The sequence below is a fragment of the Gymnodraco acuticeps genome, unplaced genomic scaffold (genome assembly GCF_902827175.1).
Source record: "Gymnodraco acuticeps unplaced genomic scaffold, fGymAcu1.1, whole genome shotgun sequence".
Taxonomy (NCBI): domain Eukaryota; kingdom Metazoa; phylum Chordata; class Actinopteri; order Perciformes; family Bathydraconidae; genus Gymnodraco; species Gymnodraco acuticeps.
The window spans coordinates 2,483,742-2,495,045 of record NW_022990940.1 but is presented as its reverse complement, the minus strand read 5'-3'; the positions used below and the strand labels follow the sequence as shown (position 1 = coordinate 2,495,045).

The 11,304-nt window shown below is 39.7% G+C and overlaps 1 protein-coding gene across 1 annotated transcript; it reads left to right on the top strand.

The window, feature by feature from the left end:
* Positions 1–236: 236 nt before the first annotated feature.
* Positions 237–8,365, top strand: LOC117558478 (NAD-dependent protein deacylase sirtuin-5, mitochondrial-like). Its single transcript, XM_034234712.1, has 8 exons — positions 237–393; positions 1,533–1,666; positions 2,075–2,300; positions 5,626–5,713; positions 5,836–5,889; positions 6,863–6,986; positions 7,152–7,267; positions 7,450–8,365. The coding sequence occupies exons 1-8, from the start codon at positions 294–296 to the stop codon at positions 7,520–7,522; spliced, it is 915 nt and encodes a 304-aa protein (XP_034090603.1). The 5' UTR covers positions 237–293; the 3' UTR covers positions 7,523–8,365.
* The last annotated feature ends 2,939 nt before the right edge of the window (positions 8,366–11,304 follow it).

The following is an 11,304-nucleotide window of genomic DNA, read 5'->3' as shown; positions in this document are numbered from 1 at the left end:
GATATTTTAGATGAATTTAGCATTTATTTTGTCTGCATTAAGTTACATACGTTGTATCTTTGGAAACGTTGGGATGTCTGTTAAGATTCTCTGTGATGTTCTGTTGGTTTGAAAGCTTGGCTACACAAAATAAGGTTTTAAAGAAAATGTAAGTTCCATATTTCTCAAGTCATAAGGCATGAAATATAAAGAGAACATCTGCAGGACATGCTTTAAATTAATCAACAAGTTGTTTTTGTGTTATTTTTCATGTTTTTCACGTGTTCATCTGGTCGTCTTGGACAACAGTGACAATGCTACTCCAGAATCGAGCTGTGATTGCCCTTGGTCTTCGCATTTGCTCCACAAATGTGCTGAAAGGACCTTTGATGGACACAGCAAGACCCAACTCAGGTAAAATGATAAAGGTTAGGTTTAATGAGGTTTTAGGTTTGTTGGCTGCTGTGTCAGGTGAATATTTGTCCTTCCTTTAACATTAATTATCAGCCAATCAGGTCATCCTTCCTGACGAGCGCTGTGCATAAAAACGTTATTCAGAAAAATGTTTGAATTCAGTGTTTTTAGTAATGTTTTGCAACAAGGTACAGACACATTGTTGTACAATTGCATAGCCAACAGGACATCTTTCTCAAATCAATCTTTCCCCTCTCTACTTATGCAAAGTCTGTTGCAGAGACACCAAAAACCCTATATATGTATAACATATTGTAATATTAGCAATTGTAATACTTAGGCCAACTCCTATAAGTAAGATGAAGAAAATCTGTATCATGACTAGGGTTGGGAACCGAAACTCGGTTCCAGGTGAGAACCGATAAGAAAATGCCGGGTACCGGGTACCCATACAAAATACACAATTTCGGTTCTGCTTAACGGTTCCTAAACGCGGTAGACCCTGTATTCCAGCGGGTCCGTCTGCACCGCGGTGCTGCGGTGACCCGGTGGAATACAGGGCGGACCTGGAGAATCACAGAACGGCCGGTCGTCAGCGGGCCGTTGACGGCCGGCACCGCCCTTCATTTTTTTAAACGGCATCATATAAATTGCGCTGACAGGCGACAGAGGTCCACAGTTGCCCCGCAGCGATGCTCCCCCGCCCTCCCGTAGACATTTCACGAGCTCAGTCACTTCATAACACCAAAGATAGGTCGCGGTAAACACTCTGAAGTGAGGCTCCACTACACTAAAAAAGAAAAAGAAAAGGCAAAGTGTAATGCCTGTTAATAGCTTGCCACAGGCATAGCTCAGTTAAAATAAAGCACAGCTATTGTGCAATACATTTGTATTGCATGTATATTTTTTAGTAACAATTTCAGTTAAAGCTTTTAAGAATAAATATATTTTTGTTATCTAAACGTTTGACCTCTATATTTTACAATTTTGGAATCGAAACGGGGAATCGATAAGAACCGGAATCGATAAGCAGAACCGGAATCGAAATCGGAATCGATAAATTTCAAACGATACCCATCCCTAATCATGACACATAGACAGCAAGTCTTTATATCTTGCTCTTCTTTTTATTTTCCCAGACATGTCTGAATTCCGCAAGGTTTTTTCCAAAGCCAAGCACATAGCAATCATCACAGGGGCAGGTGTGAGTGCAGAGAGTGGAGTACCAACCTTCAGGGGAGAACATGAGAAGTGGAGGAAGTGGCAATCTCAGGTAATTTTCTTAAAAGCAAAACACACTTCTTTTTTTGTTGTCTTTTTATATAGGTCAAACTTTTGTGTTTGGTCTGATTTTCACACTTGTTGAGTGGGTGTATTTAATGCTTACATAATACATCTTCACAGCTCAGTGGATTTATCTTGGAAGCAACAGCCAAGAGGAATGGTGTTTGTTGCATAATCTGGATACATGTTGTGGGCTACATGTAGATTTACCTTCAGGAAAGAATAAAAAAATAGTCTTTCATAAAAAAAGATGATATTCTCCCCTTTTTAATCGAGGTGTTAAACCTAATCTTTGACTTTCATTATCTGTCAAATCCTTGCCTCTGAAGACAACACGTTTGACCTTGTTAGCATTTGAGTTTTGAGTTAAAGCATGCTTCTGTTTATGTATGCACAGGACCTGGCGTCCCCAGAGGCCTTCTCTCGAACACCGTCCCGGGTCTGGGAGTTTTACCATTACAGGAGAGAGCTGGCTTTGAACAGGAAGCCCAGTGCTGCCCATCTGGCTATAGCCGAGTGTGAGGCCCGGCTGAAGAAGCAGGGGCGCTCGGTGGTGGTCATCACCCAGTGCACCGACGACCTGCACCGACAGGCCGGGTCCAAACATCTGCTCAAGATTCATGGTGAGTTTGGCCAGAACTACACGCCACCATGCATTTCACTAGAGACCTGATTTTGGCTTGATTCTATGGTTTTCTGTCGCACTGAATACTCACTTTGTAGTTGGGATCTTTCCTAAATTGAACTAAAGTATATTTTAATTCTATTTATTTCGATTCATTAACTGTGTTACAACCTTGCGAAAAACATACTAAGTAAGGCTAAAATGCAATTTAATTTAAAGTAAATCATGAAGGTGCTCCATAGTCAGTGGAACTGGAAACTATGACAGCACCATTATTTATGCCATGTTTTACTTGGTTGTGGAAACATTTTGTGATTCATAGTTGGTCTTTCAAACAAACATCCCATGAGCCAACAGTTAGTCAGTAATGTAATATCAGTACACCAATTCCAAAGCTGATTCTCTCATTTCAAACTTCAAATCTTTTGTTTTCACACAGTTCTAGGGTAGATTGTGGCAAAAACTGCACCAGACTAGGGGTGTAACGGTACACGTACCGAAATTATTCGGTACGGGCCCTTCGGTTCGGTACAGGTGCAGGGTTTCCCACACATAGACTATACTTGGGCGGGCCGCCCAGGTATATTAACGGCCGCCCAAGTATATTTCGCGACCCATTTTTTTTATTTATACGTTTTTTTTGTATTCGTCCGTGACCACGACGCCATCTGCGATCGATTAACTTGTGGACAATGATCCCTCGCTCCCTTGCTCTGATCTCGCCCGGCTGTCTACATCAGGGGTGCCCACACTTTTTGGGCTGGTGAGCTACTTTTGAAATGACCAGCTCACCGAGGTCTACCAACCAAAAATAAAATCCCAAATTGCAAGGGTTGCTGAATAACACGTTTTATTTATACATGGGATAATAGGGCTGCAACAAACGACTAATTTGATAATCGATTAATCTATCGATTAATGAAACGACTAATCGACTATTCAGACTATTACTGTATGCCTTGCACAATTTCTCAAACCCTCTTGTTTAGCCATCAACTTTTAGATTTAGCTTGAGGTTGTTTTAGGCATGTGGAAACTAACAATGAAGACAATAAAGATGAATACTTGATTCAAAAATACATATATTATTAAATTAACAAATTGTGAACAAAACTAACATTGCTTTTTATTTCAATTAAATAAATAATATTTCACATCAAAAGAAACAACAATGTTTTAACAAATCGTATTAAATAATCTGATGACAGAACTGTGAACAGAATAGCTGAAACTTTAACAAAATAAAGAGTAACTCAGTTTCCTCTAATCATTAACCCATGTTTGAATCATTGAGTTAACTGCGTGTGTTGCTGCTAGCATACATAACACCTGACGTGGAAACGTTACTCGTGGATGGGGCTACAGAGCTGCTAGAAAGACAGTGGAACCCGGTGCATTCCTCCGTCTGGATGTGGTGCACTTTTGCTAAATGTTTGACACATTGCTCGTGTTACCGCCCTCACATGCTGAACTCTCTTGGCAAGGAGCATTGTCCACCTCAAGACGGGTAACATTTAACCACACCTTGGAGCGCTTCTCTCCGCCATCCCCTCCGTGTGTTGCTGCATGTAGCAGCCGCGTGTGTGTAAACTGCCCCGCCCCCTCGCGCACAGACGGGGGAGAGAGATCTCGTCTCGATTGGAAAGATCGAAAATACACCGACATTTGTTTGTCTTTGTGCATGTTAGAAACGAGTTGGCGACACTAAGATTGCAAGATAATATTTGTGTAGCAATAATACATGACCTTTCTCTTTCTCAACTCGCTACTCGGAGGGAAGTCGCTGTCATATGCCTTGTGAACACTCCGATAATGCCTCTCCACGTTACCTTTCTTTGGCAGAGCGACGCTTGCTTTACAAATAAGGCAAATAACCTTTGAATGTGACATCACAAACAAATATTCTTCCTCCCATTCTGGGTGGAAGTGGTTTGTCTTTAGCTTCTTGCTCGGTCCCGCACTCATTTGGTTGTTTGTCTCTTGTTTGTCTCTTTAACTTAATTTGAGTTTTCCCGGCACTTGACTGATTTTGTATCGCTTTGCATTCTGGGTTAACAGACTGGAAAGCGATAGGTCGCTTTTTCTGTCAATCAAGTAAACTCCTGAATTAAGTGGCAGGGAGGCCAAGGGAGGAGGGATCAAAACCTGTTTTGTCTATTTTAACGGAACAGGATTTTTTTTTTTTATGAATGACTCGCGATCTACCAGCATTGCCCCCGTGGTCCGACGTACTGGGCACCTCTGGTCTACATGATGTGGCCTGCCAACATGGCCACTGTCATAGAGATCATAAATCAAAGCCCTTGATTGGTCTCTGTGTGTCATTCAAGCTCGGGATAACCTCAGCTCAGGTGAGGTAAAGGACTCTCTGAGTGTTTAGATAGTTAACTTAGTTTAAGTTCTCAGTGGGTCTCAAACGGTGTGGTCACCATTTATGTAAACACATATTTCCATTTGAGAGGGTAGTGATTGATCTAATGGATAGTGAGGTGGGCTGAAGATCGGAAGGCTGTGAGTTCAAATCCCGCCAGGAACACCACCACTAGTGTGCCCTTGAGTGCCATCTTTACGCAAAATGATTATACAAAATGAAAACTTTTTTTTTTTTTGCGCACCCCCCTTTGACATTGTTAGTGTCAGCAGATCTGCCCTTTCGGCAAGCAATGTGGACAAGTTAATTTTTATTTAAAAAAACATGAAAATACAATGACAAGCAAGTCCTAATGTCAAACTGGCTACTTAGGTGCTAGTACAGTACAGTTCAAATACAGATTATTTCAGTTCATCGAAATGCTGCACCTTAATGTTCATTTTATTATATTTTGTATTTATTTGAGTGAATATTCATAGTTTAATAATAATTAAAAACCCAAAACTAATAGTTTATGTTTTGTGAGTACTAGTACAGTAAAGTTCAAATACAGATTATTTCAGTTCATTGAAATGCTGCACCTTAATGTTTATTTTATTATATTTTGTATTTATTTGAGTGAATACATTATTCACAGTTTAATAATAATAATTAAAAAAAATATATATATGTTTTGTTTTGTGAAAAAAAATTCTGCTGTACCGAAAACGTACCGAACCGAACCGTGACCAAAAAACCGAGGTACGTACCGAACCGAAATGTTTGTGAACCGTTACACCCCTACACCAGACCTTTATTTCTTTGCTCAAATCTTGCTTTAATTAACTGTGTCTGAGTCAGGAAAACAGAACGATTACTGTCAATACATTCCGTGGACAAGGAGATGTTTTCAATGGCTGTGGTGGGCCCAGATGAAAAACAGCTGTGTTTTTTTGTTGTTGTGAAACTGCAGGCAGTCTTATGGAGACGCGCTGTGTGAGTTGTGGACACGTGGCTGTCAACAAGCGGAGCCCCATATGTGCTGCCCTAAAGGACAAAGGGTAAAACGCAGCCCCTCTGGAGTAAACACACACTGATAAACATGCAAGATGTATAGCCTGACCTCTTCAGTTTGAACCACATGTGTCATTTACCCCACTGTGTTTGTTCTCTTTCTGTACAGCGCACCTGACGCAGATGTTGCCGATGCCCAGATTCCTGTGGATAAACTACCAAGGTGGGATTACTGTCACTTCATATTAACAACTCTTTGGTCAGAATAACTGAGCCTTTCCGACTGATTTTCGAATGCACACTACATCTGGAGTTTTCTTCGTCATCTTAGGTGCAGTCTGCATGGCAGTAGGGGAACTATCTATATCTCCTCTTGAGGTTTCTTTTGAAAATACCAGGAGGAGATATGAGTTTTTCTTTATTGTGTGTGTTCCAGTTTTATGTGAAAATACTTGTCCTATAAAGAGCAGGTGAAGAATGTTAAAGGAAAGGTTGTAGTGAAAAAGAAAAACATGCAACCTTTCTTGCACAGAAATCTTTTTGAGATTCAGCTGCTCTGCTTCTGAGCTTCTGCTGGACCTGCTGCTCTTTCTCTGTTCAACATCTCCCTCACCATCTGTCGCAATGGCTTGTATTATGATATCATGCCTCTTATTAATCTGCCTCTATTCTTAATAAGAGGCTAAATGCCTAGTGCCTTTCTAATATAAATACATAAAGATCATTGTTCTTAGGTGGAGTTTAACTGGGACATGTGTATCGTCATTAATCTGAGCTTAATGATTTTAGACAAAAACCATCAGTGACCTGTGCCAAGCATAACATATCTTTTTCTCTGCCTCTCTGGCCTTCATGACTTGGTTGTATCATGGGAATTAACTCAATTCCAATGTTATTGATATGGCAGCCAGGGCTTCCACATAGGGGCAGTGGTGAGCTATGAACATATTGGCTTTCTAGCAAAGGTTGCTAAATAAAAGCAAATAATAAGAGTTACACACTGACAACTAAAAGTAACCTTGATATGACAACAAACACATGTCCGCTGCTTCATTGTTTTTCATTGATTTTAAACATCAAGCATGTTGCATGCACGGCTATACAATCAGGGAAATTAGTGAAGTATGTGTGGATTTAGACTTGTGCGGAATAAAACAATTAATCGTCTAAGGACTGTTTGGTGCTGCTGTATCAAGGTGTGGCGAAAGAGACTGCCGCGGTCTTCTGAGACCCAACGTGGTGTTTTTTGGAGAAACCATGGACTCTCATATCCTGACCAAGGTGGAAGAACAGATGGAAACCTGTGATCTCTGTCTGGTGGTGAGTCATCCTTTTTTACGTGGATATATTATATCTTCCTCCTGTGTAATATTAGTAGGTAAAAAAACATTTTGTCAAAATTGATAAAATACTGTACCATTTACTATTATTTAGTAGATTTCAAGTTGACACTGGTGTTTTTCTCTCCCTGTTGTTAACCTGTAGGTGGGCACATCTTCCATTGTTTACCCAGCAGCCATGTTTGGGCCCCAGATTGCATCAAGGGGCGTCCCAGTGGCGGAATTTAACACCAATACAACTCCAAAAACGGAGTACTTCACGTAAGTTATTCACAAAACTGAATTTTCTATATTTAATAAAGTTGTTAGTTAGTAAGCTGAAAGTGATATTTAGTGCCATCCAGTGGAAGAATAGGCAATATCCAGAACCTTGAATCAATAAGTTACCTTTAGCCTTTTAACCTCAAATTCTGACCTTGTTTTTTCTGTGTGATGTGGCTCAGGTTCCACTTCCAGGGTCCATGTGGAACAACGCTTCCCCAGGCTTTGGCGCAACATGAATCGGAGAGTATTTAAGTTTGTAAAAATAATTACTTTACAAACGGTAACCAGCGGCTTCTTCTACATACTAATGCAATCAAAGGCTCGATGGGTGGTGCATAGCATTATTTTATTCAAATGTTTGCCTTACAATAAGTTGTTTATGCTTGGTAGATGGAGGGTTAAGCTTAGAATGTAGCTTGTTTAAACTTGTAGATGGATATCTTAATACTTGAATATACTGTATAGCTGGATAAACTGGAAATGGGGTTTTGTATGTTTGATATATTTACTGCTTTTGAGTTAGGCAGGAGCTATGCAGTTTGGTATACCATAGGGAATGCACTATGTGTAGTTATTTGCATTGGATATTGTATCCTGAGATATTAGAGGGTATTACTATTCCTATATAATGTTGCGTATAAGAATATTCATTTTTTCTCTACTGAACAGATGTATGTAGTAAAATAATCTTGTGCCTTTCAAAGCTGTTTACACAACCTTGACCAAAGGCTTGCTTTAAACCTTACGTGCAAATCAACCAATGTTACAGTTCCAGAGTTTGCTTTGACCAAGGACAGAGAAGGTAGAGAGGGGGAAATGTTCTCTGTTCAATCCTAGCCTGATGCCGCATAAACTCCTTCTCATGCTGTTTGAAGGTTTTGTAGGAAATCAATAGGTACATGTCATGGGTTATTCAAAAATAGATCGTTTTTTTCTTTTTCAAATATATGTTTAACTGTAGATGGAAATTGTATAAAAATGAAAGCAATCACATATTTGATAACCCTGCCTTTAAACATCACGCACAATTCCTTGATGTTGATGAAAACTTCCAATGCAATAATAGAGAATGTTATTATTAAAACACTAAATGTACGTTGGCTGTTTTTGTGTTTTATTATCTGCATTGATAAATAATTGTTCCTTTTTTTTAGTAGAGTGTACTGTAATGTGTATGTGCCACAAATGAACAGTAGATGCCAGCATGTAGCTTTCTATCCTAGGTTATACAGTAACTCAACACTATTGTATCCAGTTTTTCTCTTGGTATGCATGAGTGAGAGGAAATGCAGACTTAAGCACCCTGAGGCCAGATTTGTTACGGCTCAGGCGAGCCGAGTCCAAAAATGAGCCTCAATCATAATGCTGCTGAGGATGGAAACAGTCTGAAGTGAAAAGCAGTCTGACACAATGGGTCATCTGTTGCCCCAGCCGATCTCTTACATGGATTTCGATACCTTTTTATGTTTCCATAGTATTATTTTTGGAGGGGTTGTTTAAATTTGACATTTTAAACAAGTTCAAAAATGTGGTTTATTCGGCTTTAGATTATTTATTTTTCTAGATTGTGGCTCAGTGTTACCAAATCTGTTTGCCTTGCTACAGCTTCAATCAAACTTTTGACAATAAGTAATCTCTTACATACAGCTCTGAACAAATTAAGAGACCCCTGCAAAATGATCAGTTTCTCTGTTTCTCTATCCTTCAGAGGTCATGTTGTGGTCCCATAACTCGCTGAACGGTCTTCACCAGCTGTTGCAGATCGTTCAGCTCTTTCCTTGTGGAGCAGTAGACCAAGACACTGTTGATGGTGGCACAGACGTGTATCATCAAGGCAAATAATCCAACTCCTTAAGCATTTATCTTCATTGACTGACTGGACTAACATGGTTAAATCACCCAGTGGAAATGAGTCATTAAAATTACCCATGGAAGGTTATGTTCATTAGACAGTGTTATGATGATAGTCGTAAAGGAATTATCTCAAGAGAGCTACACTGACTACGTGTTTGAGTGATAGGGACACACACACACACACCCACAGGTACGTGATCCATCTTCAGTATCACGGGAGTCGAGCTAATTTCATGCCCACTGTAGTTTCAGTCCTCACGTTATTATATTTTTAGTACACACAGAATTGCAGGACCAAACGCACCACAGAGTTGTTCACATTGGTTAAAAAGCACGTGCGCCCTCAGGTTGTATTCCTCTTACTGTATGGCGCCTTACCACTTGCTTTTTCTGCTCAACAACTGCATCCAAATCAAATCCCTTTGTTTAAAACTTCACCTGTTAATGAACATACTCATCGTCATTGCCATGATTAGATTTCCTAATTTCCTCGTTTATCACTGCTGCTTGTCCTTCAAGGGGTTGTAAGGCCAAGTCCCATTTGTCATCAGGAAAAAAGGTACATTGAGGAGCACTTAAAAATCTCCGCCATCTGATTTGGTAATTTCTTGGACTGATGTGAACAAGGCCTTCAGAGAGCGGACAACTCTGCTCCCAAGTCCTTCAGTGGTTCCCAACCTTTTTTCCCAAGAGCCCCCCCCAAATGACTCCTGGTATAACTCCTGTCACAAACTAGATGAATGTGAAGTATTTTGTTAAAGGAGGATGAAAGCGTAATTAAGGAGCACTATTGGAGTGACTTTGATGGTTATTGGACTCAGGATGAATTCATTTGGATTCCCTCTGTATGAAGAAATTAAAGGACGGCGCAAGTGGAACCAATTCACAAAGGGATTAAACTGTTTAAAACACATGCTCAAAGTAAGCCGGATTTTGCCGATGTGTTTATGTGGATTCAAAAATCGTAAATAATCTACAAAATGGAGGAGACCGATCTGATCGGAGCAACTGTGACAAATAATCCAACTGAAACCGGCATGGAGAATGACTGTTTTAAAAATGCGCTTATCCAGAAAAGCCTGGTTTGGACACTTTACAGGCAGAAGAAACATTTCTATTAAAGGAAAAATTATACATTTCTGTCTTTTTACTTGAATTTGTATTCAAATTAATTAATCAATTATTTTTATTTTTGTATTGTAATGTAGAGACAATCATGTATTGCTTTAAAAAAAAAAAAAGAAGTCTAAATATGATATTTGGCCTCAAATCATCTGAGGCCTGGCGCCCCCCCTGCGATTTTTGGCGCCCCTCCAGGTTGGGAACCACTAGCTCATTCATGAACGCAGTTGGTAGGGATGAGACAGAAGTGGAAATGTTGTTGTTGACCCAAAAGCCTTGGGGTTAATAGACTCATCATCATGGGTGGCAGCTCTACAAATATCCTTTTGTTTCTTTGAATGAGGTGTTAGATTGACCGGGTGATGGCGTGTCTGTGCTGTCCAAATTGCTCCTGTGGGGATTGCCCACTACTGAGTATGTAAGTCGCTTTGGATAAAAGCGTCTAACAAGTAACATGTAATGTTTGATTGACTCTCTTTGTTGCAGTCTCTGTGTTTGGAAAAACGCTGAAAGTGGTATTTGATGGCCAGCTGGATGTTCGAGCTGTATGTGTACCGGTAACATTTATTTTATTTCTGTATGCAGACCTGCAGAAGTGTCAGACCAAACCAGGTCAGGCACTGAGACGAGATATGAACATTACAAATATTTTATTTATTTTAAAAACAGGTGTAAACATATTTTATGAAAGGAAATGTGCTTCAGTATTTTAGAAAAAAAGGGATTGTTTTACAGTATTTTCCAGGTTAACTGTTTGATATAATTTGTTTCTGTTGTGTATGACATAATATAACCAAACCATAAACATACGTTTAAACATTTTCAATTAACAGATGAGCTTCCAAAATAGATTGGCTTTAAAAATAAGCGTAGGCTATTTAATTTGGCTGCAGAGGAAAATAGAACAACAAAGGCTTAGTTGTTTTCTATTTATAGCAGATATCAATTCACTGCAATGGAGGCTGGGGCTTGCCTCACACACACACACACACACACACACACACACACACACACACACACACACAGTGCTAGCAACAAGTACTTCTCATCGTCTCCTG

Coding starts and splice junctions, on each gene's coding strand:
- LOC117558478 (XM_034234712.1), top strand. CDS start 294: ATGCTACTCCAGAATCGAGCTGTGATTGCCCTTGGTCTTCGCATTTGC. Junction 5,714..5,835: donor GCTGCCCTAAAGGACAAAGG/GTAAAACGCAGC, acceptor CTTTCTGTACAG/CGCACCTGACGCAGATGTTG. Junction 5,890..6,862: donor CCTGTGGATAAACTACCAAG/GTGGGATTACTG, acceptor TGCTGTATCAAG/GTGTGGCGAAAGAGACTGCC.